Source organism: Lithobates pipiens, unplaced genomic scaffold (genome assembly GCF_037356315.1).
Source record: "Lithobates pipiens isolate NorthernLeopardFrog02 unplaced genomic scaffold, aLitPip1_a1.2 Scaffold_19, whole genome shotgun sequence".
Taxonomy (NCBI): domain Eukaryota; kingdom Metazoa; phylum Chordata; class Amphibia; order Anura; family Ranidae; genus Lithobates; species Lithobates pipiens.
Window position 1 is genome coordinate 170,391,717 of NW_027507764.1, and position 27,819 is coordinate 170,419,535.

General features: G+C 44.6%; 1 protein-coding gene across 1 annotated transcript in view; it reads right to left on the reverse strand.

Moving 5' to 3' along the window:
* CMTM6 (CKLF like MARVEL transmembrane domain containing 6) overlaps nt 1-15,718 on the reverse strand; it is a 51,135-nt gene extending 35,417 nt beyond the window's left edge. Inside the window, exon 1 of the mRNA XM_077491465.1 lies at nt 15,484-15,718. Within this exon, the coding sequence (XP_077347591.1) occupies nt 15,484-15,579 (96 nt within the window). The 5' untranslated portion in view covers nt 15,580-15,718. The remainder of the gene's footprint in view (nt 1-15,483) is intronic.
* Nucleotides 15,719-27,819: the final 12,101 nt, after the last annotated feature.

A 27,819-nucleotide genomic window follows, 5' to 3' on the forward strand; every position in this document is an offset into this window, starting at 1 on the left:
TTTCTCTCCTACATGTAAAAATCATCATTTATTTGCTAGAAAATTACATAGAACTCCAAAACATTATATATGTTTTTTTAGCAAACACCCTGGAGAATACAATGGTGGTCTTTGCAACTTTTTATCTCGCACGGTATTTGCGCAGTAATTTTTCGAATGCTTTTTTTTGGAAAAAAAACTGTTTTGTGCTTAAAAAAAAAAAAAACACAGTAAAGTTAGCCCAATTTTTGCATAATGTGAAAGATGAAGTTACGCTGAGTAAATAGATACCTAATATGTCACTCTTCAAAATTGCACACGCTCGTGGAATGGCGGCAAACGTCGCTACTTAAAAATCCCCATAGGCGACGATTTACATTTTTTTTACTGGTTATATGTTTTGAGTTACAGAGGAGGTCTAGGGCTAGAATTATTTCTCTCGCTCTAACGTTCGCAGCGATACCTCACATGTGTGGTTTGAACACCGTTTTCATATGTGGGCGGGACTTACGCATGCGTTCGCTTCTGCATGCGAGCACATGGGGACAGGGGCGCTTTAAAAAAAACATTTTTTTTTTTATTGTTCATTTTACTTTATTTATTTTAGTTTGACATTTTTTTCCCCAAAAATAATTTTTTTGATCACTTTTATTCCTATTACAAGGAATGTAAACATCCCTTGTAATAGGAATATGGCATGACAGGTCCTCTTTACAGTGAGATGTGGGGTCAATAAGACCCACATCTCACCTCTAAGCTGGGAAGCCTGAAAAAAAAAAAGATTCTGGCTTTGATCGTATTAGCGATTCGGTAGAAGCACCGGAGGGCGGAGGGCGGCGGGAGATGTCTATGGCTGGGTATTGCAGGGTATCACCGACTATGGCTGGGTATCTCAGAGCATGGTGTTGCAGAGTACTGCGTTACAGAGCATTGCAGGGTATTGGCGGGTGTTGCAGAGCATTGCAGAGTGTTGCAGGGTATTGGCGGGTGTTGCAGAGCATTGCAGAGTGTTGCAGGGTATCGGCGGGGGTTGCAGAGCATTGCAGAGTGTTGCAGGGTATCGGCGGGGGTTGCAGAGCATTGCAGAGTGTTGCAGGGTATCGGCGGGGGTTGCAGAGCATTGCAGAGTGTTGCAGGGTATTGGCGGGTGTTGCAGAGTGTTGCAGGGTATTGCAGAGCGTTGCGGAGTGTTGCAGGGCATTGCGGAGTGTTGCAGGGCATTGCAGAGTGTTGCAGGGCATTGCAGAGTGTTGCAGGGCATTGCAGAGTGTTGCAGGGCATTGCAGAGTGTTGCAGGGCATTGCAGAGTGTTGCAGGGCATTGCAGAGTGTTGCAGGGCATTGCAGAGTGTTGCAGGGCATTGCAGAGTGTTGCAGGGCATTGCGGAGTGTTGCAGGGCATTGCGGAGTGTTGCAGGGCATTGCGGAGTGTTGCAGGGCATTGCGGAGTGTTGCAGGGCAATGCGGAGTGTTGCAGGGCAATGCAGAGTGTTGCAGGGCAATGCAGAGTGTTGCAGGGCAATGCAGAGTGTTGCAGGGCAATGCAGAGTGTTGCAGGGCAATGCAGAGTGTTGCAGGGCATTGCAGAGTATTTGCAGGGAATTGCAGAGTAATGCAGAGTATTTGCAGGGAATTGCAGAGTAATGCAGAGTATTTGCAGGGAATTGCAGAGTAATGCAGAGTATTTGTAGGGAATTGCAGAGTAATGCAGAGTATTTGCAGGGATTTGAGGGGTTAATTTTCGGTGAGCAGCGATGTGGGCACTGCAGATGCAGCCCACATCGCTGCTGACACCGATCTCTTCCCCCTCCGCTGTACCGATCGGTACAGAGAGGGGGAGGGAGGAACCGGCGTCATAACATGACGCCGGCTTGTTTACAAGTGATCACTCCGTCATTTGACGGAGCGATCACGTGGTAAACGGCCGCGATGAGCGGCCGTTTACCGTGATTCGTGATGCGCCGGGTCCACTGGACCCAGCGGTCACGGATGCTCTCGTGTGCGCGCCCCAGGGGGGCGCGCGAGAGCAGAATTCTAGGAGGCCGTTAATTAACGGCCTCTTAGAGTTAAACAACCGCCCTGATGCCGTTAATCGGCAATGGGCGGTTGTTAAGTGGTTAATACATAAATGATAATTAACCCCTAACCTTAATTAATACATTTTGTGTCAAGGTTGGGGTGTTTTAGTTATTTATTATTATTTTAAGCATTATTCTACTACTAGTACTCGGATCCCCATTCTGACAGGAGACATGACAGATCTACTGTTCCCAATGATCGTGAACAGTGATCTCTGTCATGTCCGTGCCAGCCCATCCCCCCTACAGTTAGAACATGCTGAGGGAGCACTTTTAATACCCTTGATCACCCCCTACTGTTAACCCTTTCCCTGTCAGCATCATTTTTACATTGATCGGTGCAATTTTTTTTTAGCACTGATCAATGTAATAATGTCACTGGTCCCAAAAAATGTCATTTGGGGTCAGATTTGTCTGCCGCAATGTCGCAGTCCTGCTAAAAATTGCAGTTTGATGGCTAACCGTAAAAAAAACACACAAAAAAAAATAAAAGTCCCTAATTCTATTCCACAGTTTGTAAACTTGAGAACTTTTGTGCAAACCCAATCAATCAATCAATCAATATACACCTATTGCGATTTTTATTTTTATTTTTTAACAAAAACTATGTAGATGAATACAATGTTTTTGTATATGTATTATAGCAAAAAGATAAAAAATATATATATATATATATATATATATATATATATATATATATATATATATATATTATTATTTTTTTTTTTTTAAATCGATGCTCTTTGTTTATAGTGCAAAAACTAAAAACGGCAGAGGTGATCAAATGCCACTAAAATAAAGCTCCATTTGTGGGGGGGGGGGGAGAGGATGTCAATATTGTTTGTGTACACCATCGCACGACTGAACAATTGTCAGTTAAAGTGAAGCAGTGCCATATCGCAAAAAATGGCCTGGTCATTAAGGGGACAAATCCTTCCGGGGCTGAAGTGGTTAAAACATATTACATAACAAATTCACTCACATTTTATAAGTATTAGACCCGACACTAGGGATTGAATGCATCTGTGTGTTCAAAATTGTCTGTCGGCTGAAGACAATTTGGAACACAGATGCATTCAATCCCTAGTGTCGGGTCTGGCACATAAAATGAATTTTTTTAATGTTTTAATAAATACTTTTAAAAACGTTATCACACTATTGGAGCCGCCTCCTTCCATTTTACATATATGTGGGTCATGTCTGGAGACAACAGTGTGCAGTTCTAACAGCTTCTTGGATCAAAGCATATACTGCTTAAAAGCGCAGCTGCTGGTTTATAATTTTACCAGCCATTCCATCCGGTGAGTTTGTTTAGTATGACTGGTGGAGGATCACATTGGGTGTCATACTCACAGAATTGATCGACATACAAGATATCACTGAACGTCACTATTGTTCCGCATTTTTTGGCATTCATGAACTTTATGATTATCACTTATATATTTTTTCCCCATTTAAAAAAAAAAATTGGATAACTATGGAATACTGCAATCACTGAGCACCACATGATATCACCTGTGATATGTTTCAGTCATCTTGCAAATCTGGTCTGTTAGTGGGTCCTGAGGACAGGAGTTGAGAACCACTGCTCTAACCCCTTACCCCCCCCCCCCCCCCCAAAAAAAAAAAAAAAAAAAAAAACGATAATAATAAAATGAATAAAAGCTAGTGGAAAAGCTACAAAGGTTGAAAATTTGAAATACCTTGCAACAGATGATAGTTTTCTCTATTGGCTATTAAATAAACACCAAAGATCAAAAACACGTGCAAGTTACACGAAAAACACTTAAAGACGCTAAAATCAGGTGTGATTGCAGCCTGAGAGCTTGTAACTTAGCTGTCTGGTATGTGTTTATGATAACTGGGTGTTAAAGTGTAATATGTTGCTGCTTACCAGGCCTTGGATGTGGTGGCTGCATTCGTTTATTTTTTTTGTTTTTTTTATCAGGTTGTTTTCCTTTTATATTTCCTTTTCTATTCTACTACCACCACACTTTCTGTTCTTGGGTGACATTTATTCATTGTACTTTACCTAGCATTGCCACTCTAGCCTAGGACTACAGATCACCTCCGCCTCTCATCTTCTTCATTACATAGAGTGAGATGTTTTGTAGACTACAGACAAAATACGTTTATTGTTAGGGTATAGATTCACGTTAAAAATAATTTCATTTAACGGAAACGATCTCATCCTTACAAAGATAAGATTTTGGTTTCATTTTCTCTAATGTAAGGAAATTCCAGCTCAGATGCGCCCACAAATACAATAAAGTTCATGTAAAAATGCTCCATTGCCAACAACTAGGCTATTTGGGCAGCTTCACACTGATCCGCAGCACTTTGGCTGCAGCTTTCATGCGGGTCCGCTGCACTTTCCCATAGACTTCTATGACATCCGGGGGTTGTGGCGTCTTTCTAAAAAAGTGTACCAAAACTGCAGAGCATAATAGAAGTCTATGGAAAAGCACAGCTTACCCACACAAAAACTGTGGGTGACCAAAGCGCAGCAGGGCAGCATGAAAGCGCACTTAAGCTGGCCATACATGTTAAGATTGCACTTGTTCAGCTCACAGAGAAATTGCTCAGTTTCCCTGATCCATGCTAAACAGCCATATCTGCAGTTCTTGCTACTGTATTCTGACAACCAGCACCCATACCCGAACAGTGAGTGTAAGATGGGGGGTTAGCAAACACAAGATCTGGCTGACAGAAGCTTAGCATAAGGATCCTGAGTTTAAAGTTGTCTGTATGCACATAATGTCTGTGCATCCTCCAATTGACCACGTCCTCTTCTCAAGGCTGACACATCATCAACAAGACGTAGCTAGTAGTGCCTGCACCGCCGATTTCCACACTAGTAATATTGAAGCAGAATGACCACTTCCTTCCACTGCCACATGAATGAGTCATTCAGAACTGTCATGTCAACAATGGTTTAGTCAGCAGTGCAGGCGTTAATGGCTGCAAACTGTTAATATTGATATGTTGACCTTAAAGCCAGCCATACAGGGATTGAATTTCTGTCCGTTCAGCAGGTACCAGCCAAATTTACATCCAAGTATGGGTACCGAACAACTACTGCACAACCAGACTGTTGGATTTTTCCTGATTAATCAGTGGCATTGGCTATAGCTGCAGCACTGATCAATGTACAGGCAGTCCCCGGGTTATGAACACACTAGGGACTGTAGGTTTGTTCTTAAAGCGGGAGTCCGCCGGGAGTTCCGCCGTTTTTTTTTTTTTTTTAAAGCCAGCAGCTACAAATACTGCAGCTGCTGACTTTTAAAATAAGGACACTTACCAGCCCAGCGCGCCCGCGATGTCGGCACCCGAAGCCAATCTCTCGATCGTCTCTAGGGTGCTGCTGCCGCCGCCATCTTGGGTATGGGAATCAGGAAGTGGAGCCTTTCGGCTTCATTTCCCGGTTCCCTACTGCACATGCGCGAGTCGCGCTGCGCAATAAGGATGGTCCTGCTGCCTCTGGGATCTGTGCGTTTCCCAGCAGGCAGCGGGGGACTTTCGGAAAGGGGCGTAGATCTACGCCCCTTTCCGCAGATAGCCATGCCGGAAGTGGGTGCAGATACCTGTACTGTACAGGTACCTGCACCCCCCTCCCCCCTGAAAGGTGCCAATTGTGGCGCCGGAGGGGGGGAGGATTCCAATGAGCGGAAGGTCCACTTTAGGGTGGACCTCCGCTTTAAGTGGAATTTGTGTGCAAGTCGAAACAGTGCATTTTTAAGTGTAACTTCAGCCTGTGCAGGGATGTGGGATGATCCGGGCGCTTCTGGGCATGCAGTTATGTCTGGAGCTGTTCTGGCCATGCAGTACTCGTAGTACTGCAGTGTGGGACGTGTCCAGCGCTGCAAGATAGCTGCTCGGAGGTATCCAGGACCAGCCTGGAGCAAAAGCAGCCTGTATTGAGGTCTGTTTGCAAGTAGGTGTCGTACATAACCCGGGAACTGCCTGTATTCTGACGGCAGGGAAGTCTCCCTTTTGTTAAAACACATAAGCACAGTGGGAGTGATTCCCCTCAAACGTGTGAATAGGGTGATTGGATCTTTTTTTTTTTTTCCAACCCACTGGTTGAAATAAGGAAAATAAATAAATGGTCAATGTGTGGTCTGCATAAGCAGCAGCTGCCAATAGCTCGCTATAATGCTGTACATATGTAAATGCAGCACAAACATTACATGTGAGTGTAAAGTGTCATACCTTAATTACCCACTGCAAGGGTGTTTTTCTGCGTTATTCCTGGAGTTCAGCTTCAAAACTGAAATTTGCTCCAGCAACAACATTATCAGCATAAAGTCTGCTACAAAAGTTTGACTTAACTGCTTAAGGACCGCCTCCGGCCAATGTATGTCGGCAGAATGGCACGGCTGGGCACAAGCACGTGCAGGTACATTGCCCTTTTGCCAGCGGCGCACTCGGGACCCGGTCCTGAGCTCCGTGACCGTGGCCGCGGACCCGATCGCCGCCGGTGTCCCACGATCAGGTCACAGAGCTGAAGAACGAGGAGAGGTAAGTGTAAACAAACCTCTCCTTGTGCTTCCTACTGAGGCTGTCACTGATCATCTGTTCCCTGTTATAGGGAAAGACTATCAGTGACGTCAGATGCCAAGCCACGCCCCCTACAGTTAAAAAAAAACACACACATTTAACCCCTACACTGCCCCTTAGTGGTTAACCCCTTCACTGCCAGTGACATTTTTACAGTAATCAATGCATTTTTAATTGCACCGATTGCTGTATTAATGCCAATGGTCTCAAAAATGTGTCAAAATTGTCCGACGTGTGCGCCATAATGTCGCAGTCACAATAAAAATCGCTGATCGCCACCATTACTAGTAAAAAAAAAAATTATTAATAAAAATGCCATAAAACTATCCCCCATTTTGTAGACGCTATAACTTTTGCGCAAACCAATCAAACGCTTATTGTGATTTTTTTTTTTACCAAAAATGTGTAGAAGAATATGTATCGGCCTAAACTGAGGGAAAAAAAAAATTTTTATATATATTTTTGGGGGATACTTATTATAGCAAAATGTAAAAAAGAATGCTTTTTTTCTTTCAAAATTGTTGCACTTTTTTTGTTTATAGCACAAAAAAAAAAAAAAAAAAAAAAAAACACAGGGGTGATTGGATACCACCAAAAGAAAGCTATTTGTGGTAAAAAAAAAAAAAAGGACGTCAATTTTGTTTTGGAGCCATGTCGCACGGCCGCGCAATTGTCAGTTAAAGCAATGCAGTACCGAATCGCAAAAAGGGGCTTGGTCCTTTAGCTGGAAAATGGTCCGGGGCTTAAGTGGTTTAGGGAAGAAAAAAAACTGGATTTCTACCCTCTATATGGTTTCCAGAATTTAATAGTAAAATATCTGATTAATCACTGACTCGCTGGTACAAGATGTCAAACAGAAAAATTCAGCTGTATCTGTAAACAAAGGAGATGTTCAAACTGGACCTTGACCTTCTGTACAATTGCACAATGAATGTAGAATAGTCGCTCATGCTGCACAAACCTATTGTAATAACTTTCCCATAAAAAAAAAAAAAATAAAAAAAAAAAACCACAATGAAACAATGTACATGTTTCTGACATGTTTTCTTGTTACACCCTATATATGGGTGTAACATGAAACGTGACCTAAAAGCTGGAGTTCGATTTTACCCTTGCAGTACAGGAGCAGCCCCTCCGTAAGGGAGGATTCTCTTCTGCCCTGTAATTCTATGATTGCTCAGCTCCTGCAGGTTCACCACCACCCTTTGTGTTTCTGCTATGGATGACTTGGGCTCTGTGCTTGGACACACACTCAATCAGATCTGTGTTGTGCAGTTCTCAGAAGGTTCTCTTCTCTGGAAAGGTTCTCTAGCCAATGACCCTCAGATCTTCAGACTCCCACAGTTGCAGTAATATGCTTGCAGTTGGGAACTTCTTTTCCCAGCTATTCATAAGTGACTAATGTGAAACAGCACTAGATTGTTCAGCCTCTCCCTCACTTTTAGATGCCATAATTCTCAGAAACAGAAACTGCGGGATCATTTCAAGTTTACATGCTGCTGTAATATATCACATGACTTCCCAAAGCACGAGCTGTGATGTAGACGTGGGAGCTCTCTGTTTTCACAAACGCACACTAACTACATGGGTAATCTTCCCAGAAACATCTCCTAATCTGACCAGGAAAAACACAAATATATATATAAAAAAATAAAAAAAAGAGTGCAATATGTCTGCAGGAATATTCAATTTTCAGGGGCTGAAATAAAAGTCAAAGTCAATGTGCAGAAAGGTGAAAACACATCAACCCTTTCAGTTTATGACCATCTGCACATGGGGGACTCATTCACCGAGCTCCTATAATCTACACACAACATAGCCTCAACACAGGCACATACAAAATGCTTGTTTTCCGTCTATCCCAGGGGTCTTCAAATTTTCTAAACAAGGGGCCGGTTTACTGTCCTTCAGGCTTTAGGGAGGTCAGGCTGTGGCCACTGGGAGAAGAAAATGCCCCAGCATTCCCATCTTTGGTTCCGATTTTAGGAATAGTGCCAGGGGGAATGAATACAGGTGGGTAAGCGCTTCCACCTTCTCACACCCCAGTAGGGGGAATGGTGTTCCATCATTGTGTCAGTTGGTGGAATAGTGGCCGCGAGGGCCAGATAAAGACAAGCCCACATCTGGCCCCTCCGGGCCGCAGTTCGGAGGCCACTGGTCTATCCTGTTTAGCCCATAATGCTACGTTGGGATGGGCTGCGGTGCATAAAAGAGCAGACATGCTGCATTTTTACGTAACACATGTCATCGCACTGCATAGACTTCAATGAAGTGTCATTTTATGATACTGTAATAAAAGGTAAAAAAAAAAAAGAGAAAAAAGTAAACTGTATAATATAAAAATTAGAATTATGCACCCGCTCTGTGGAAATAAAACTATAAACGAAAAATTATGTATATATCTTAAGGCGGCTGCTGTAGTAAAAGGTAAGTACCCCCAAAAAGAGTGAAAAAAAGGTTTAAAACTCAGCGCTGCACCTAACCTACTACTATGTTTATGTTCGTACATAAACATATATACAACAATATAGTGTCTTACATACAACCAATTAAAGTGCTAAGTCTCAATCTAGCACAAATAAAGTGCATACAGTATGTGCAAAACAAAGTTCATCAAATTTAAAAATGATAACACATAAACATGTGTTGCTGGTGACTTTATTTGATCTGATTTATTTGCATAATATCTGCACATGAAGTTCATTAAATCTGAAAGGAGTTGTGAACAGAATTCGGTGACTTCCTGTGCTCCCCTCCTGGGTTCCCACTCACCAGATAAAGCAGATAAAAAGGCCTCTATAACAAGATGGCTTCTGTTCACCAGGTAGGTTGGTGTGTCCTGCTTTCATGGAATAGGTTCTCCTATCCTCCTCCACTGAGTGTGAGGTCCGGAGCTACCGAGACTGGAGCAGAAGTCTGTGCGTGCCCCCGTCCTATGTACAGGGTCCACAGAGCGCTCAGAAGGTCATTGATTATGGCCAATGAAATCAATTAATGCCCAAGAGCTTGAAGAATGTAAAAGCACCTAAACGCTTGTAAAAGTGTTGGACACTTTTACAAGCGCCGGGCGTTTTTTTTCCCCCAAAACGATGCTGCCAGGAGGAAAGGCTTCTAGGAGAACATGGCCCTGGTGATAGGTTCATGTCCATATCATTTTTTTTAAAAAGTATTTTATTTCAGGTAAAGTGTCACTAAAAACACTCCTTGCAGAATAAAAGTCTCAATCAAGATTAAAATACAAAGCACTGCTAATGCTTTGTGCAAACAGATCTCACATTCCGTTTTGTGTGTGATAAATCTCTCCACACCTGATGGAGGATCCTTTTCCTTCTTTTCCAGTTGGGGTGACAGTAGTGCTCGTACGTTACTGCTATCTGCACCACCCGACTGAAACTACAAACCCTGCCTATTGTTGCACCCATGCATGCGCCCTTCTTTGTTTACTGTGAGTACCTACTTCAAGCAATGGATATCGAGGACCAGCATCTATTACAATAATTCACGACTCTACATGTCATAAATCTTTCAACAGTTACTCCAAAGCCTGGGCAGTGATGTGTTTTTGGCCTTTTTATGAATGGCCGTTTTCTCTGTTCTTTTACATACCAAGGCCTGACACATTGGCACGTGTTACTGTAATTTATCTTAGGAGGAGGGTGGCTACAGTGGGACCATGTAAAGTGAACAGAACCTGTTGGTGCTATGTGATGACACCATTATACAGGGCCATGTGTCTATTAACCACTTCGGCTCTAGAGCTTTTTTTGCACACGTGCTTTTGGCCAAAAATTACTCCCCCCAAATACTATATATTTTCAGAAAGTAGAGGCCTTGCAGAATAAAACTATAGTAGTTGCAATTTCTTAACTGTCTATCAAACGCATTTTCCGGAAAAAATAAATAAAATGATTGCACACAAACATAATATAATACCCAATTCTTTGGTATAATATAAAATATGGGGTTGACGTGAGTAAAAAGATACCAGACATGCCAAGTCTTATAATTGGGTGCGCCCGTGGTATCGTAAAAAACAAAAAAGGTACCCAAAAATCTCCATAAGCACTTTAAAGTGGTTCTAAAGTCAAGGTAAAAAACATTCAAGTACCTGTTTCTCCCACGCGGACCATGCTGTGAAAGTGATTAATGGCTATATAGCTGCCGGATCACATTCATATAACAGTCAGGAATGGGCTGATGAACACAAGCATTCAGCTTATACTTAACCCTTCGCACTTTGGTCATACTATGTAGGTTCAAGGAGCTGAACTAGTTAATGGGGGTACGTGCGTTTAGCGACACTTATGGCTGGGTTCACACTATTTGCGGAGCGGCTCGGAGCAGGGGTCCGGTGCATCCCTGTTCTCAGTTTCAGGGGAGAATTAGGTTGAATTTTTGCCTGAATTCAGACTTGAAATGGAGCCAAAAATGCACAGGATGCAAGGAGCACACTGCAGAAGGGTCCTGTGCGTTTTTTGCTCCGGTTCAAGTCCGAATTTAGGGAAAAATTTGGTCCAGCTCTCCCCTTAAACTGAGCCAAAGGACACACAGGGCCCTTCTGCAGTGTGCTCTGTAGTCGCCCCCGGGGATGTGTGAACCGGCTCCATTGAGAGCCGGTCATACTCTTCTGTCATGCGAATTGGATGTGGAGGAAATCCGCATCCAATGCACATAAGTGTGAACCCGGACTTAAGAGAGAAGTCTAGCCTGAGCTTGTTTGACCAGGTTTCTCCTAAGGGTCACAGGAGTGCAAACCGTTTTGCACTCCTGTGACCCGTTTTCAGCGAGAGTGGATCTGAAGTCGGCTCTCTGCTGACATCACTGGAATCAGTCCAGGCACCACGTCATCATGACAATGAAGTCTGGATCCACCAGATGCCTGGACTGATGCCTGACTCAGCCTCTCAGCAAGCCGCTGAGAGACTTGATGGCCGATGCCCACCCCTCCACAGCTCAGCACTCCAGTGAACGTGGAGAAGCAGAGAGGAGAGCTGCTGACTGTCAATCAGCAGCTCTCCTCTCGGGATCTGTGAGAACTGAGCCATCGGCCATGTTTGATGTCTTGGTTCTCAGTGTAGAGATGCCGGGGGAGACAGATACAGGATCGGTCCCATGCTACATCCCCTTAGGTAAGTATAAAAAGGAGGGGGGGGGGGAAACAACCCATACTTCCCTTTTAAAAGAGCTGTTACTTGTGGGGGCGGGGACCGCACTGTAAAAGTGTTCAGAGCTTTAGACACCAGATCACTTTCACTTTACAGCCAAGAAGTGGCTGAGGAACACAAGCATAAGCTGATGCCTGCTATTGTGCCCATCAGCTTGTGCTCAACCTCTTTGGACATGCTACCTATGTCCAAAGTGCTGTACTAGTTAATGAGGGTACTGAACATAGTTTTTTTTCCCACTTGTGTTTCGTGACAATTTAAAATAATGGTCAAGGCGTTAACTGGCTTAATTTTTTTTCACACTACTTTACTTATGTCTGTACTTAAAATGTAGCACAACATATTTTTACAGCCTCCCGCATGCCTGTGTTTCAATCCATAGGGGGATTATTAGGGGATTGAACTACTGTGCCACACCTGCCACCCGTACAGGTTACTATGGGAAGTAGGAATAAGCTTGAGTGTGTTCAGGTCCTAGTCCGATCCCACGTGAGCGGGCCCGTCTGGAAACGATTACTGTACTGAGCCAATCACCACCCCAGAACAGCATATATACACAAGGGGCATTTAGACGTGTGGCTGCTGGTCAGGGAATGCCTCAGCCACAGAGCATTGGCCTAGTACAAGGACAGCTTACTGGCAGGCTCGGTAACATGGGTTTGGACTAGGATCTGAACACACCTACGCTCATCCCTAGCGAGAAGGGACTAAAGCAATCCAAAAGCCCTTAATCGAATCAGTGCATAGCACAGTAAAGCCTTCCTAACACAAAAGCTATTCACATGTCTCATTCCATCACATGTAAGAGGAGTTTTTCCTCAATTCAGGATAGTGTGTGGAGTCATCCAAATCACAGCAAATCCCTTCTATTTTAAGAAGCCTTTACTACACCACTAGATTCTTATAAAATTGCCCCAATCTCTCAATGTCTTCTGCAGCATATATCCAATGTCCAGCCATACCTGTAGCACATCTCTAATCTCATATACTGAACATTGTAGATTTGATTTTATAATGGAATCTTCACTTAGCTCACTAAAAACCATTTTTCAAAGACCACCCGATCATGTGCAAGGAAAATTGGGGGGGGGGGGGGGGGGAGTTAACAGCCTATTTGTCTTAAGTAAATCAACCTTTAGATGTAACATGACAAGCACAGCATGCCTGCAGCCACCAATGCAATGCTATTATAAAATGCCTGTAGTCTGTGATCAGCTCCTGTTGCATGATTACAATCTCTGTAGATGTTACATTCATTGAATATTATGTTGGGCCTTTTGGTGGCATCAGGATCCAGACAAATGATTGCCCACCATGTGACTATTCTATCCAAAACCTAAAGAGGAGCTCCAGTCATTGTTGTGTTTACAAAAAGTCTGCGGTTACAAAAACTGTAGCTGTTAACTTTTAATAAACAGGCACTCACCTGTACCAGGATCCAGCGATGTCCTCACCTGAGCCATTCTTTCCCTCGTTCTTCTGTCATCTCAACTGTGGGTACCCGGCTATGACAGCTTGTGGCTTCACAGCCAGGTGCAAGCTGCGCTCTCTGAATGGTCCCGTAGTCTTCTGGGACCTGTGAGGTGTCCCACAAGACTGCGGAGAAGGAGGGAGAAAGAAGTTCCACTCAGATCGCCTAGGTAATCCAAGCGGAAGTGGAAGCAGCTGCCTGTCAAAGCCAGGTACCCACTCCACCCGCCCCATCAAAAGAAAAAGTGCCAATTGGTGAAGAGGAGGCCTTAAAGTGGAACTTCTCCTTTTGGGTAGATCTTCTTTAAAAGAAGTTTAGGCTATACATACACCAGTCAGTCATAACTTTATGACCGCTCCCCCAATATTAAATAGGTCCTCCTTTTGCCTCAAACAGCCCTGAGCTGTTGAGGCGTGGACGCCAGTAGAGCTCTGAAGATTTGTGGCATGTCAGAAAGATTGAGAATTAGAATGCCAAGTCAATGCCTCAAACTCATTGCTGCATTCCTCAAACCATTCTTGAATTAATCAGCCCATGCCACCTTCTTCCATTGCTCTTTGGCCTAGTTCTGATGGTCAGGTATCCATTGTAGGCACGTTTGGCTGTGGCCACAGGTCGGCATGGGTTCCCTGACCGGTCTGTGGCTACACAGCCCTATATACAACAAACTGCGATGATCTGTGTGCTCTGACACCTTTCTAACATGACCAGCATGAACTATTCCAACATTTTAGCTACAGTAGCACAAGCTTCTATTGGATCGAACTACACAGGCCAGCCTTCACTCCCTATGTGCATCAATGACACTTGGCAGCCCATGTACCTATCGCTAAATTTCCTTCCTTACACCACTTTTGTTCGGTCATGACTAGTGATGGGCTTGGGCGTGTTCGGGATCCTACCAGGAAGCAGACACCACACACCGCCAATCACAAGCACTGAGACATTTCCTGATCTGTGCAGCTGCGGGTCGGGAAATGTCTCACTGTCTGGGATTATGCATGTGCAGTGTCGGCTTCCTGGTGGGATCGGGCAGGTGGGATCCCGAACACGCCTGAGTCCATTCCTAGTAATGGCCATGGCAGACTGGGAATGTCCCATAAGAATGCAGTTTTGGAGCTGCTCTAACACAGCCATTACAATTTGCCCCTTGTCAAAGTCATTCAAAGCGGTCAGCTTCTAACAAAGAGTCCTTTCACATGGGTGGTCTGATCAGGTCCGCCTGTCAGTTTTTCAGACGGACCCTCCATTCACCCCTATGGAGCGGCGGATGTCAGTGGTGACATTTTCGCTGACATCCGCCGCTCTCCAATCCGATCCTGTCTGCCAAAGTCAGACGGATGGTGACCCGATTTTCCATCTGTCTGGAGGATAAGATCAGGTGAGGACAGGTGGTCCGTTCTCTCCCGATTTCCCCATAGAGTAGAGCAGGACTCTGCCAACCTCCACTCTGAACAGTGAGGGGAGACGAAGCTGTTGTCAGCGTGCTCGGCAGCGATCAGCGGTGCGATTCCCCGCTGAGCAAAGCAGGGTTCGCCCATGTGAAAGGACCCAAAGGGTCATGACTGAAGGTCTGCCGACCTGTTCCTGGAAGGGTGAGAGTGCTGACTGGAGTGTTGTGCCAGGGCAGGGGGCCTGTCTCCCTGTCAGAACAGCAGGGGAGATTGCTGTACTAACATCAGATTGTTAGCACAGCTGCTCCAAACTAAGCTGTCAACTTTTTTCTTTTTTTCGTTCAACACAAAAAACTAGTAGCATGTCGGAGGCTTTACACTTGACCAATTCTGCTTTTTACACATCATCTTTGGGGACAAAGTATTTACTGGCTGCCAAATATATTGCACCCACTTCCATGTAGTATTGTAACTTTACCTGTCAGTGGACATGATGTTATGGATGGTCAGTATATACTGTAAACACCTAATACAAGGACTAATGTATACAGAGCTCTCTCCTCCCGCCACTGAGCACAGTGCAGGGAATGTACTAGAACTGGGGCAACAACATACGTAGTAACCAATCAACTTCTAACTTCAGCTTGTGCAGTTAAACTTTGAAAAATAAAAAGTAGAAGCTGATTGGTTGCCATGCCCGCCGTGCAGTCTTGGTGTGTTCTCCTCAGTGTGAGGGGACTCGGGTCATACCTCCTCTCCCCCCCTATCTGTGAGCACAGCGCCCGCCCGGGAAGACGGCGATACCCGCCAAACGACACCCCGTCTCCCTGCACTCACCAGCTGACACGCTTTGAGGACGATCTGTATGGAGCACCACTCCTTAGGCTCCTTGTTCAGGGGCTCAGTGGTCGCCTGGTATGCCGGGTCGGTCATGGTGACTGTCAGTAGCTCCTCACACGATAAGTCTTTGCTCTACTATGGCCGCTCCTCGATATGGGGGTAATTTTCTTTGTGTTCTCAGCACTTCCTCCTTCTCCTCAGCTCGGTCACTGCTAAAATGGAGTCGCTGGAAAGCGAAAGTGAAAGTGCGGCGGTTTCCAGCTGTCATGATGGGGGGGCCTGTACAACATTCCCTCAGAGCCGCCTTCTACTAGAAATGCTGAGCATGACATGGCCCCGACTGCCCTTCATTCACCTCTCACTGGGCCCTCTATGGTCTGTTACATTGACCCCTCTATGGGGTTAGTTCACCATTATAATAACATTTAGATGGCTTTCACACCCAGCCGTGGGGGGCGTTGGCGGTAAAAAAAAAGCGTCTGAAAAGGGGTTAAATCCGCCCACAAAACGCCACCGGGTATCACAGTGCTGCTCCATTGATTTCAATGTGGATGAGCCGTGAGTTCACCGCTCCAAAGAAGCTGCTGGCAGGACTTTTTGTGACACCCTGCCAGCGGGCTTTCACACTGGAGTGCATGGAGCAGCTTTTTTCAGGTGCTATACAGGCCATATTTTTAGCCCCCCGTTCACACCTATGCAAATTAGATGTGCGTTTCCCTGCATCTAATTCGCATAGTAGGTGAATATGACTGGCTCTCTATGGAGCCGGTTCACGTATCTCTGGGGCGGCTGCAGAGCGCACTGCAGAAAAAAACGTGTGCGTCTTTGGCTCCGTTTCAGGGCCGAATTCAGGCATAGAATTGGCCCTGATTCGTCCCTGAAACGGGAAACAAGGACGCACAGCACCCCTGTGCGTTCCGCCAGTTATAGTGTGAACCCGGGCTTAGCGCTGTAGCGCCTGAAAAATGCTGGCAGTGTAAAAGGGGTCTTATAGGCATAGGTGTGCACAGCCTATTGCATTAGGGTATGCACCTCAAAGCTCCAACACATATGCTTTTGTGACATATTAACCAGCCTCCTCCCCATTCATCATCCTAAAACAATGGGGGGGGGGGGGAGCAGGTGAGCACACAGGGAACTGGGTAGCAGAAAGAAAAGGAACTGGGACAAGAGGGGTGGCATACATTGGTACCAATCCCCTGTATTTTCTTCCCATGGCAGCTGAATATCGGCAAGAGGAGGAGAAGCCACCTTTCGACTGCTGCAGAAGAATATACAGAGCGGTCCCTTAATTTCCACTCCAGCCAAATAGCCTGTCCAGGTTCTGGGGGTCGGCAAGTAAGGATCGAGGCTTACCTGTCACCTGCCCACAATTGATGGGTTGCCAACTCCAGGATTAGGGTGTGCCCAAGCACACCTGGCACACCCCTTGCGCACGCCTATGGGCATAGAGGCCCCCGGGAAAAAAACAGAGGCGGGTGCAGAAAAGATTGGCCCATACACACAATCAGAAAATCATATGAAAAATACAGCTTTCGAAGTGATCAGCCCATAATCTGATTGTTAGTACGTAGCTCTCTAGTGGCGATTACGACAATTGATACAAAATTATCTGATGGGACAAGCACAAAACTTTTCCTCATACGATACCAGATTCTACGATTTTCATTTAATCAGTACAGCTGTTGTCCGAAAATACAACACATGACATCACTTCCGAATTTTTGTAACTTTAGTAACCTCTTAATTTTCTTTTACAAATATTTTATTGAGAATCAGTCATAACATATTAGAACAGTCATGCGATGGATACATCAAACATAAGAAGGAAGAAGATATCCCGCAAGCGGGATGATACATAGGTATTATAGTGCTCCACAGAACAATGAGGGTGGCAAAAAGCCCAATATAAACAAAACATCACAACGTGGATTTGGTTGTGCCCTAAAAAAATGCCATGTGGAGGGCGACATAACTCGGATTTCCATCAGGAATGTTAATGTGGAGACACATGCATTCTAGACTTTGCTGCCAAATAGACATATAAAAGAAACATAAAATAAAATAAATGAAATTTTTCTCCCCCGAGTGTGTCGGCATTATTTCAAATATCTCATTTTGTTGTAACCATCGTCTGTATGTCGACTCCACGAAACGGGAGTCTCCAGAAAAGATTTGCAAAGAAAAGAATAGATAGACTGCAGACTGTGGGTGAGAGTGCCCACAGGGAGGGAATACAGAAAAAAGTGAAGAGCAGGAGAGGGGGAAAGAGGAGGGGTCCTCGGTAGCCGCGCCCACGCACCATCAAATTGAAAGAAGTTGGCTGTTAAACCTAGAGGGCTGATTGTATGTTATCCAGGGTTGCCATATCCTGAGAAATTTATCATGAGTATCAGAAGTAAATGATGTCAGTTTTTCATTGACCATTATTTAATTCATGTGATTTTTAACAGCTTCAAAGCTAAGTGCTGGGGTTTTCCATGCTCTCACAATGGTTATCTTATTGGCGTTAAAGAGGAAGTATAATGATGAGTTTACTTCCTCTTTCATTCCCTGCAAAGGCAAAGCATAATGGACTACTATGCATCGCGTTTTCACCCCCTTCCTGCCCACGCCAATTTTCAGCTTTTTAGCGCTGTTGCACTCTGAATGACAATTGCGCGGTCATGCGACATATCCAAATTTAATTTTGATAGATTTTTTTCCCCACAAATAGAGCTTTCTTTTGGTGGTATTTGATCACCTCTGCATTTTTTATTTTTTGCGCTATGAACAAAAAAAGAGCGACAATTTTGAAAAAAAAACACAATATTTATGACGTTTTGCTATAATAAATATCCAATTTTTAAGCAAAAAAAAAAAAGTTTTTTCTCAGTTTAGGCCGATATGTATTGTTACATATTTTTGGTAAAAAAAAATCCCAATAAGTGTATATTGATTGGTTTGCGCAAAAGTTATAGCGTCTACAAAATAGGGGATAGATTTGTAATTTTTATTATTAATTCTTTTTTTTTCTTTACTACTAATGGCAGCGATCTGTGATATTTTTTTTATCGTGACTGTGACATTGCGGGAGACGCTTTTGACACTTTTTTGAAATGCACTGATTATTGTATAAATGTGACTGGCAGGGAAGGGGGTTAACACTAGGGGGCGCTGCAGGGGATAAATGTGTGTCCTAAGGAGTGATTCTAACTGTAGGGGGAAGGGACTGATGAGGGGAGGAGACTGATTGGTGTTCCTCTGTACACAATCCGTTCTCTCCCTTGACAGAACATGGATCTGTGTGTTTACACACACAGATCCACATCCCTGCTCTGTGACTGAGCAATCGCGGGTGCCCGGTGGACATCGCGGCCGCTGGGCATCGGGTCCCCAGTGATGCGGCACGCTCTCCACAATGCCAGGAGGCCGAGGACGTCCCACCCGGAGGAAGGAAGGGTTCCTACTGCCGTCATTTTACTATACAGCAGTAGGGAACTGGTTAAATAAATAATATAATAGATAAGTATCTTAATGAGATACAATGTACAGGGATAGGGACAATTGTAGACACTCAGGTTGAACTGGATGGACTGGTGTGTTTATTCAACCTTAATAACTATGTAACTATGTGTACCAGGCATACGCTTCAATTGACCAGGGAAGTTTTTTTTCGATGCGGAACTGCATTAATTTAACTGACAATTGCGACGCTGTACCCAAATAAAACATATGTCCTTTTTTCCTACAAATATAGCTTTCTTTTGGTGGTATTTGATCACCTCTGCTATAAACAAAAAAGACCAACAATTTTGAAAAGAAAAAACAATATTTCTTACTTTCTGCTATAAAACATATCCATTGGGAAAAAAATAATTCTTCATCAATTTAGGCCAATATGTATTCTGTTACATATTTTTGGTTAAAAAAAAATCCCAATAAGCATATATTGATTGGTTCACATAAAATGTATTGCGTCTACAAACTATGGGATAGATTTATGAAATTTATTTATTTATGTTTTTTTTACTAGTTACGGCGGCAGCCTGCGACTTACAGGGAAGGAAAAAATATTTGATCCCCTGCTGATTTTGTATGTTTTCCCACTGACATAGAAATGATCAGTCTATAATTTCAATGGTAGGTTTATTAGAAAAGTGAGTCAGAACAAGTGAAATAAGTATTTGATCAATCAGCAAGATTTCTGGCTTCCAGGTGTCTTCTATACAGGTAATGAGCTGAAACTAGGATAGGAGCATTCTCTTAGAGCCAGTTCACACAGGTGCAACACGACTTCCAACACAACTTTTGTAGGGAACTTGGACACGACTTGTCAACACGACTTGGGGCGACTTACAACACGACTTTAAGTCGCCCCAGGCCAGGCGACTTTGGCCGTGGCCAATCAGAGAATGAGCTGTCAAGGGGGAACTCCACGCCAAATAAAAAAAAAAACGGCATGGGTTCCCCCCCCCGGGAGCATACCAGGCCCTTAGGTCTGGTATGGATTTTAAGGGGAACCCCCCTACGCTGAAAAAACGGCATGGAGGTCCGAGACCCTTATCCGAGCACGAAGCCTGGCCGGTCAGGAAGGGGGTGGAGACGAGCGAGCGCCCCCCCCCCCCCCCGGACCATACCAGGCCAAGTGCCCTCAACATGGGGGGTTGATGCTTTGGGGAAGGGGGGCACCCTGCGGCCCCCCCACTCCAAAGCACCTTGTCCCCATGTTGATGAGGACAAGGGCCTCTTCCTGACAACCCTGACGGTTGGTTGTCGGGGTCTGCGGGCGCGGGGCTTATCGGAATCCAGGAGCCTCCTTTAATAAGGGGGCCCCCAGATCCCGGCCCACCCCTCCTATGTAAATGAGTAAGGGGTACATCGTACCCCTACCCATTCACCTGGGGAAAAAGTGTCAATAAAAAACACAACACAAGTTTTAAAAGTAATTTATTAATCAGCTCCGGTGGTCTTCTGACGTCGGGGGGTCTTCTTCCGACTTCTCCCCTCTGTTCGGCCTCTTCTCCCGGTGTCCGGCCTCTTCTCCCGCTCTCCGGCGTTTTCTCCCGGGCTCCTCCACTGTCTTCTTGGTGCTCTTTTACTAGCGGAGGGGCCCGGTCTCCTCCGCCCTCTGTCCTTTTTTCTTCTTTGTTCTTCCCTCTTCTTTCTTCCGATATTGACACAGCGCTGTCTACCGCTGTACTGGCTTGTGCAACGTGCACAGCGACTTATATGGGTATAGGGTGTGGTCACCGGGTGATGTCACACAGTGACCCCGCCCCTTTATGACGTCATGTCCCGGAGCATGCTGGGACTGTGACATCATAAGGGGGCGGGGTCACCATGTGACATCACCCAGTGCCCACGCCCTATACGTATATAAGTTGCCGCGCAACGTTGCACAAGCCAGTACAGCGCAAGACAGCGCCGTGTCAACATCGGAAGAAGAGGGAAGAAGGACAGAGGGTGGAGGAGACCGGGCCCTTACTCATTCACATAGGGTGGGGGGCCAGGATCTGGGGGCCCCCTTATTAAAGGGGGCTCCCGGATTCCGATAAGCCCCCACCCGCAGACCCTGACAACCAACGGCCAGGGTTGTCGGGAAGAGGCCCTTGTCCTCATCAACATAGGGACAAGGTGCTTTGGGGTGGGGGACCCCCACGCCATTTTTTCGGGAAAAAAAGGGGGTTACCCTTAAAATCCATAAGGGCTTGGTATGCTCCCGGAGTGGGAACCCACGCCGGATTTTTCCCTCTCGAGAGCTGATTATTCTGTGAGAGTCGCCTCAATATAGATGGAGAGCCGACTTGGAGGCGACTTCCATTGAAATCAATGGGTACCAGTCACCTAGAAGTCGGATAGAAGTAGTACAGGAACCTTTTCTGAAGTCGGAGCGACTTCAGTAGTGTGCATTAAGACAGCTCTCATTCACTTACATTGATTTTTACATGTAGCGTGACTTGAGGCAACTAGGGGCGACCTGAAGTCAGATCCTGAGTTGCCCCTGTGTGAACGGGCTCTTAGACCCCTTTCACACTGAGGCAGTTTTCAGCAGCTTGGTGAGAGGGGGACAACAGTTGGTGCGATTATTTGCAAATGGAAGAAATACAAAATAACTGTCAATCTCCTTCGACCTGGGGCTCCATGCAAGATCTCACCTCCTGGAGTTTCAATGATAATAAGAACAGTGAGGAATGAGCCCACAACTACACAGGAGAATCTTGTCAATGATCTGAAGGCAGCTGGGACCATAGTCACCAAGAAAACAATTGGTAATACACTACGCAGTGAAGGACTGAAATCCTGCAGCTCCTGCAAGGTCCCCCTGCTCAAGAAAGCACATGTAAAGGCCTGTCTGAAGTTTGCTAATGAACATCTGAATGATTCAGAGGAGAAGCTCTTTGGCATCAACTCAATGTGTTTGGAGGAGAAGGAATGGTGCCTATGACCCCAAGAATTGAAGAAAGAATAGGTCAGTAGATTGGGCCCACATCCTGAATGTTTTCATATTGTATGACCCCCAAGAACACCATCCCCATCGTCAAACATGGAAGTGGAAACATTATGCTTTGGGGGTGTTTTTCTGCAAAGGGGACAGGACATCTTCACCGTATCAAAGGGATGATGGATGGGGCCATGTACCATCAAATCTTGGGTGAGGACCTCCTTCCCTCAGCCAGGGCATTGAAAATGGGTCATGGATGGGTATTCCAGCATGACAATGACCCAAAACACACGGCCAAGGCAACAAAGGAGTGGCTCAAGAAGAAGCACATTAACCACTTAACAACCGGCCCATAGCCGAATGACGGCTACAGGGCGGTTGTTTAACTCGGGGAAGCCGTCATATGACGTCCTCACAGAATTCCCCAGGGGGCGCGCACTCGAGAGCATCCGTGACCGCCGGGTCCACAGGACCCGGCGCATCACGATAAACGACCGCTCATCGCGGTCGTTTACCACGTGATCGCTCCGTCAAATGACGGAGTGATCACTTGTAAACAAACCGGCGTCATGTTATGACGCCGGTTCCTCCCTCCCCCTCTCTGTACCGATCGCTACAGCGGAGGGGGAAGAGATCGGTGTCAGCAGCGATGTGGGCTGCATCTGCAGTGCCCACATCGCTGCTCACCGAAATTTAACCCCTTAATTCCCTGCCAATACTCTGCATTACTCTGCAATACCCTGCATTACTCTGCAATACTCTGCATTACTCTGCAACACTCTGCAATACCCTGCAATGCTCTGCAACACCCGCCAATACCCTGCAACACCCGCCAATACCCTGCAACACTCTGCAATGCTCTGCAACACCCTGCAATGCTCTGCAACACCCGCCAATACCCTGCAACACTCTGCAACACCCTGCAATGCTCTTCAACACCCGCCAATACCCTACAACACTCTGCAATGCTCTGCAACACCCGCCAATACCCTGCAACACCCGCCAATACCCTGCAACACTCTGCAATGCTCTGCAACACCTACAGCCTCATACACACGATAGGACTTTGTACAAACTTTCCCTTGGATTTTTGTACAAAGGGCGTCGGCCCTGAACTTGTATTGCATACACACAGCAGGACTTTTTCAGCCAACTTTCACCAAACCACGTGGTTTTTCTGCTCTTTACCACCACCTTTGGTTAACTTCTGTATTGTTGTCTGATCTTTTGCATTGGTTCTGAGCATGCCTGTTTGTACTTTGTACAAAAGTCCTATGGTTTTCTGTACACACGATCAGACTTTGCTCCATCGGACTTTTGTTGCCAGAAAGTTTGTCCGTTCGCACAGCCAACAAAAGTCTGATGAAAACCAAAAAAGTTTGTCCGATGGAGCGTACACACAGTCGGATGTTGCTCCAAAACAGCTAATTTGCATGTTTGTTGTCAAAAAGTCTGATAGTGTGTATGGGCCTTAACAATACCCTGCAACACCCGCCAATACCCTGCAACACTCTGCAATGCTCTGCAACACCCGCCAATACCCTGCAACACTCTGCAATGCTCTGCAACACCCGCCAATACCCTGCAACACTCTGCAATGCTCTGCAACACCCGCCAATATCCTGCAATGCTCTGCAACGCAATACTCTGCAACGCCATACTCTGAGATACCCAGCCATACTCGGAGATACCCAGCCATACCCAGCCATAGTTGGTGATACCCTGCAATACCCAGCCATAGACATCCCCCCCCCCCGCCGCCCTCCGGTGCTTCTATCGACTCGCCAATATGATCAAAGCCAGAATCTTTTTTTTTTTTTTTTTTTTTTTTCAGGCTTCCCAGCTTAGAGGTGAGATGTGGGGTCTTATTGACCCCATATCTCACTGTAAAGAGGACCTGTCATGCCACATTCCTATTACAAGGGATGTTTACATTCCTTGTAATAGGAATAAAAGTGATCAAAAAATTAATTTTTGGGGAAAAAAATGTCAAACTAAAATAAATAAAGTAAAATGAACAATAAAAAAAAAAATGTTTTTAAAGCGCCCCTGTCCCCCATGTGCTCGCATGCAGAAGCGAACGCATACGTAAATCCCGCCCACATATGAAAACGGTGTTCAAACCACACATGTGAGGTATCGCTGCGAACGTTAGAGTGAGAGCAATAATTCTAGCCCTAGACCTCCTCTGTAACGCAAAACATATAACCAGTAAAAAAAAATTAAATCGTCGTCTATGGGGATTTTTAAGTAGCGACGTTTGGCGCCATTCCACGAGCGTGTGCAATTTTGAAGAGTGACATGTTAGGTATCTATTTACTCAGCGTAACTTCATCTTTCACATTATGCAAAAATTGGGCTAACTTTACTGTGTTTTTTTTTTTTTTAAGCACAAAACTTTGCTCGCAAAAAAAATTGCTGCGCAAATACAGTGCGAGATAAAAAGTTGCAACGACCACCGTTGTATTCTCTAGGGTGTTTGCTAAAAAAACATATATAATGTTTTGGGATTCTATGTAATTTTCTAGCAAATAAATGATTTTTACATGTAGGAGAGAAATGTCAGAATTGTCCTGGGTGCTCCAGAACGCCTGATGGTGCTCCCTGCATGTTAGGCCTCTGTATGTGGCCACACTGTGTAAAAGTCTCACACATGTGGTATCGCCGTACTCGGGAGTAATAGCAGAATGTGTTTTGGGGTGTAATTTGTGGTATGCATATGCTGTGTGTGAGAAATAAACTGATAATATGACAATTTTGTGAAAAAAAAAAAGTAAAACAAATCTTAATTTTGCAAAGAATTGTGGGAAAAAACTTTAAAAAACTCATCATGCCTCTTACTAAATACCTTGGAATGTCTTCTTTCCAAAAAGGGGTCATTTGGGGGGTATTTGTACTTTTCTGGCATGTTAGGGTCTCAAGAATTGAAATAGGCCGTCAGTACTTCAGGTGTGATCAATTTTCAGATATTGGCACCATAGCTTGTGGACTCTATAACTTTCACAAAAACCAAATAATATCCACCAATTTGTACTTATTTTTACCAAAGATATGTAGTAGTATAAATTTTGGCCAAAATTTATGAAGAAAAAATTACTAATCTGCTAAATTTCATAACAGAAACAAAGAAAAATTCATTTTTTTACAGAATTTTCTGTATTTTTTCTTTTATAGCACAAAAAATAAAAAACCGAGCGGTGATTAAATACCACCAAAAGAAAGCTCCATTTGTGTGAAAAAAAGGAAAAAAATTTCATATAGGTCCAGTGTTGCATGACTGAGTAATTGTCATTCAAAATGTGAGAGCACCGAAAGCTGAAAATTGGTCTGGTTATTAAGGGTGTTTAAGTGCCCAGTGGTCAAGTGGTTAAGGTCCTGGAGTGGCCTTAAAGTGATTTAAAATCTTGTTTAAAAAAAACATGTTATACTTACCTGCTCTGTGCAAAGGTTTTGCACAGAGCGTCCCCGGTCCTCCTTTTATGGGGTCCCCCGGCGGCGCTCCTGGCCCCTCCTCTTCATTGACTGCCCCTACGGAGAGATGCTTTCCATGGGGGCACTCCTGCCAATCCTGCTGCTGTGTCCATTGGCGCAGACAGCAGGACTAATCTAACGAGCAGATCAGCAGATCAGACAGCAGATCTAATGAGAACCTGAGAGAGCAGCTGCTGGGCTCATACTCGACGCTGGAATGATAAGGTTCAGGTAAGAAAAAGGGGGTCTCTGGGAGGCTGCTGCAGCACAGAAGGTTTTTCATCTTAATGCATAGGATGCATTAACCACTTCAGCCCCGGAAGGATCTGCCCCCTTAATGACCAGGCCATTTTCTCCGATACAGCACTGCGTCGTTTTAACTGACAATTGCGTGGTCGTGCAATGCTGTACCCAAACAAAATTGACATCCTTTTTTTCATACATACAAATAGAGCTTTCTTTTGGTGGTATTTGATCACCTCTGTGGTTTTTATATTTTGCGCTATAAACAAAAAAAGTGACAATTCTGAATAAAAATTTTTTTTTTTTTTAACTTTTTGCTATAATAAATATCCCCCCCCCAAAAAAAAAAATACCTTTTGAGGCCGACATGTATTCTACATATTTTTGGTAAAAAAAAATCCCAATATGAGTATATTTATTGGTTTTCTCAAAAGTTATAGCATCTACAAAATAGGGGATATATTTATGGCATTTTTATTATTCATTTATTTTTTCTTACTAGTAATCTGCAATTTTTTCTAGTTTTATGGGGACTGCGAAATTGTGGCGGACAAATCGGACACTTTTTTTTTTGGGACCACTGACATTTATACAGTGATCAGTGCTATAGATAGCCACTGATTACTGTATATATGTCACTGGCAGGGAAGGGATTAACACTGGTGGGCGATCAAGAGGTTAAATGTGTGTCCTAGATTCTAACACCCTAGCCTAGAGCATAAAATGGCGGTCGTTGCAATACTTTCTGTCACACCATATTTGCGCAGCAGTCTTGCAAGCTTACAAATAAGACAACAGTAAAGTTAGCACAATTTTTTTTTTATATTGTGAAAGATAATATTATGCTGAGTATATTGATACCCAACATGTCACACTTCAAAATTGTGCCTGCTCGTGGAATGGCAACAAACTTTTTCCCCTAAAAATCTCCATAGGCGACGTTTAAAAAATTCTACAGGTTGTATGTTTTAAGTTACAGAGGAGGTCTAGGGCTAGAATTATTGCTCTTGCTCTACCGATCGTGGCGATACCTCACGTGTGTGGTTTGAATATGCAGGTGCTACTCACGTATGCGTTCGCTTCTGCATGTAAGCTTGGCGGGATGGGGCAGGTTTAAAAAACTATTTATTTTACCTTTTTAATTTTACACTTTTCTTTAAAAAAATAAAAATAATTGTGTCACTTTTATTCCTATTACAAGGAATGTAAACATCCCTTGTCATAAAAAAAAAGCATGACAGGACCTCTTAAATATGAGATCAAGGGTGAAAAAAAAAACCAGGTCTCATATTTACACTAAAATGCAATAAAAATAAAAACGAAAAAATAAAAAATTTCTCTTTAAGAGCTATAAGTTGAAGTGATGTTTTGACATCGCTTCTGCCCTGCAATGATATAGAGACAGGTGGGGGCCATTTTCCCCTCACTCGTCTCCACGTCAAGCCAGGAGAAGGATCCAGTACGGTACGGCTCCGGTAAGCAGCGGAGGGCACCAGAGCGCAGCGGGAGGCCCCCCTCCCACCACCAATAAAAGTGATCTTGTGCCAATCCGTCACAGAGACCACTTATATCTGAAAGCAGACCACCCCCTGAAGAAGAGGATACCGGGGTTATGGCAGCCAGCTGCTGCCATAACAACGATATTCCTCTTCAAAGTACCAACGTAAATCTGCGGCGGGCGATCCGTAAGTGGTTAAAGGGGTTGTAAACCCTCACCATTTTTTACCTTTAATGCTTTCTATGCATTAAGATGGAAAACATTTTTTAATGCAGCAGCGCCCCTGAGCCCCCTTATACTTACCTGAGCCCTGAAATTTGCGCAAGAGGAACGAGCACACCAGCTCTGGCCGGTGTCTTGTGTCCTGATTGGATAGATTGATAGCAGTGCAGCCATTGGCTCCTGCTGCTGTCAATCAAAGCCAATGGGGGGGGGGGGGGGTTTGAAGGTTGAAATGATGCACAATAAAAACCTGTGGCTTTGTGTAACTAAAAGGCAGCCTTCATCCACCTGCTGGCCTGTATAATTTTTTGGGCAATTTTTAGGCATTTTTCCAAGGCACCCCTGAAGAAACCTCAAGGCACCCTGGTTGAAAACAGCTGTTATAGACTGATCATTTCTTTGTCAGTGGGTTTTTTCCTTCACTGTATAGCGGGACTGCGACATTTCGGTGGACAAATTTGGACACTAAGTGACA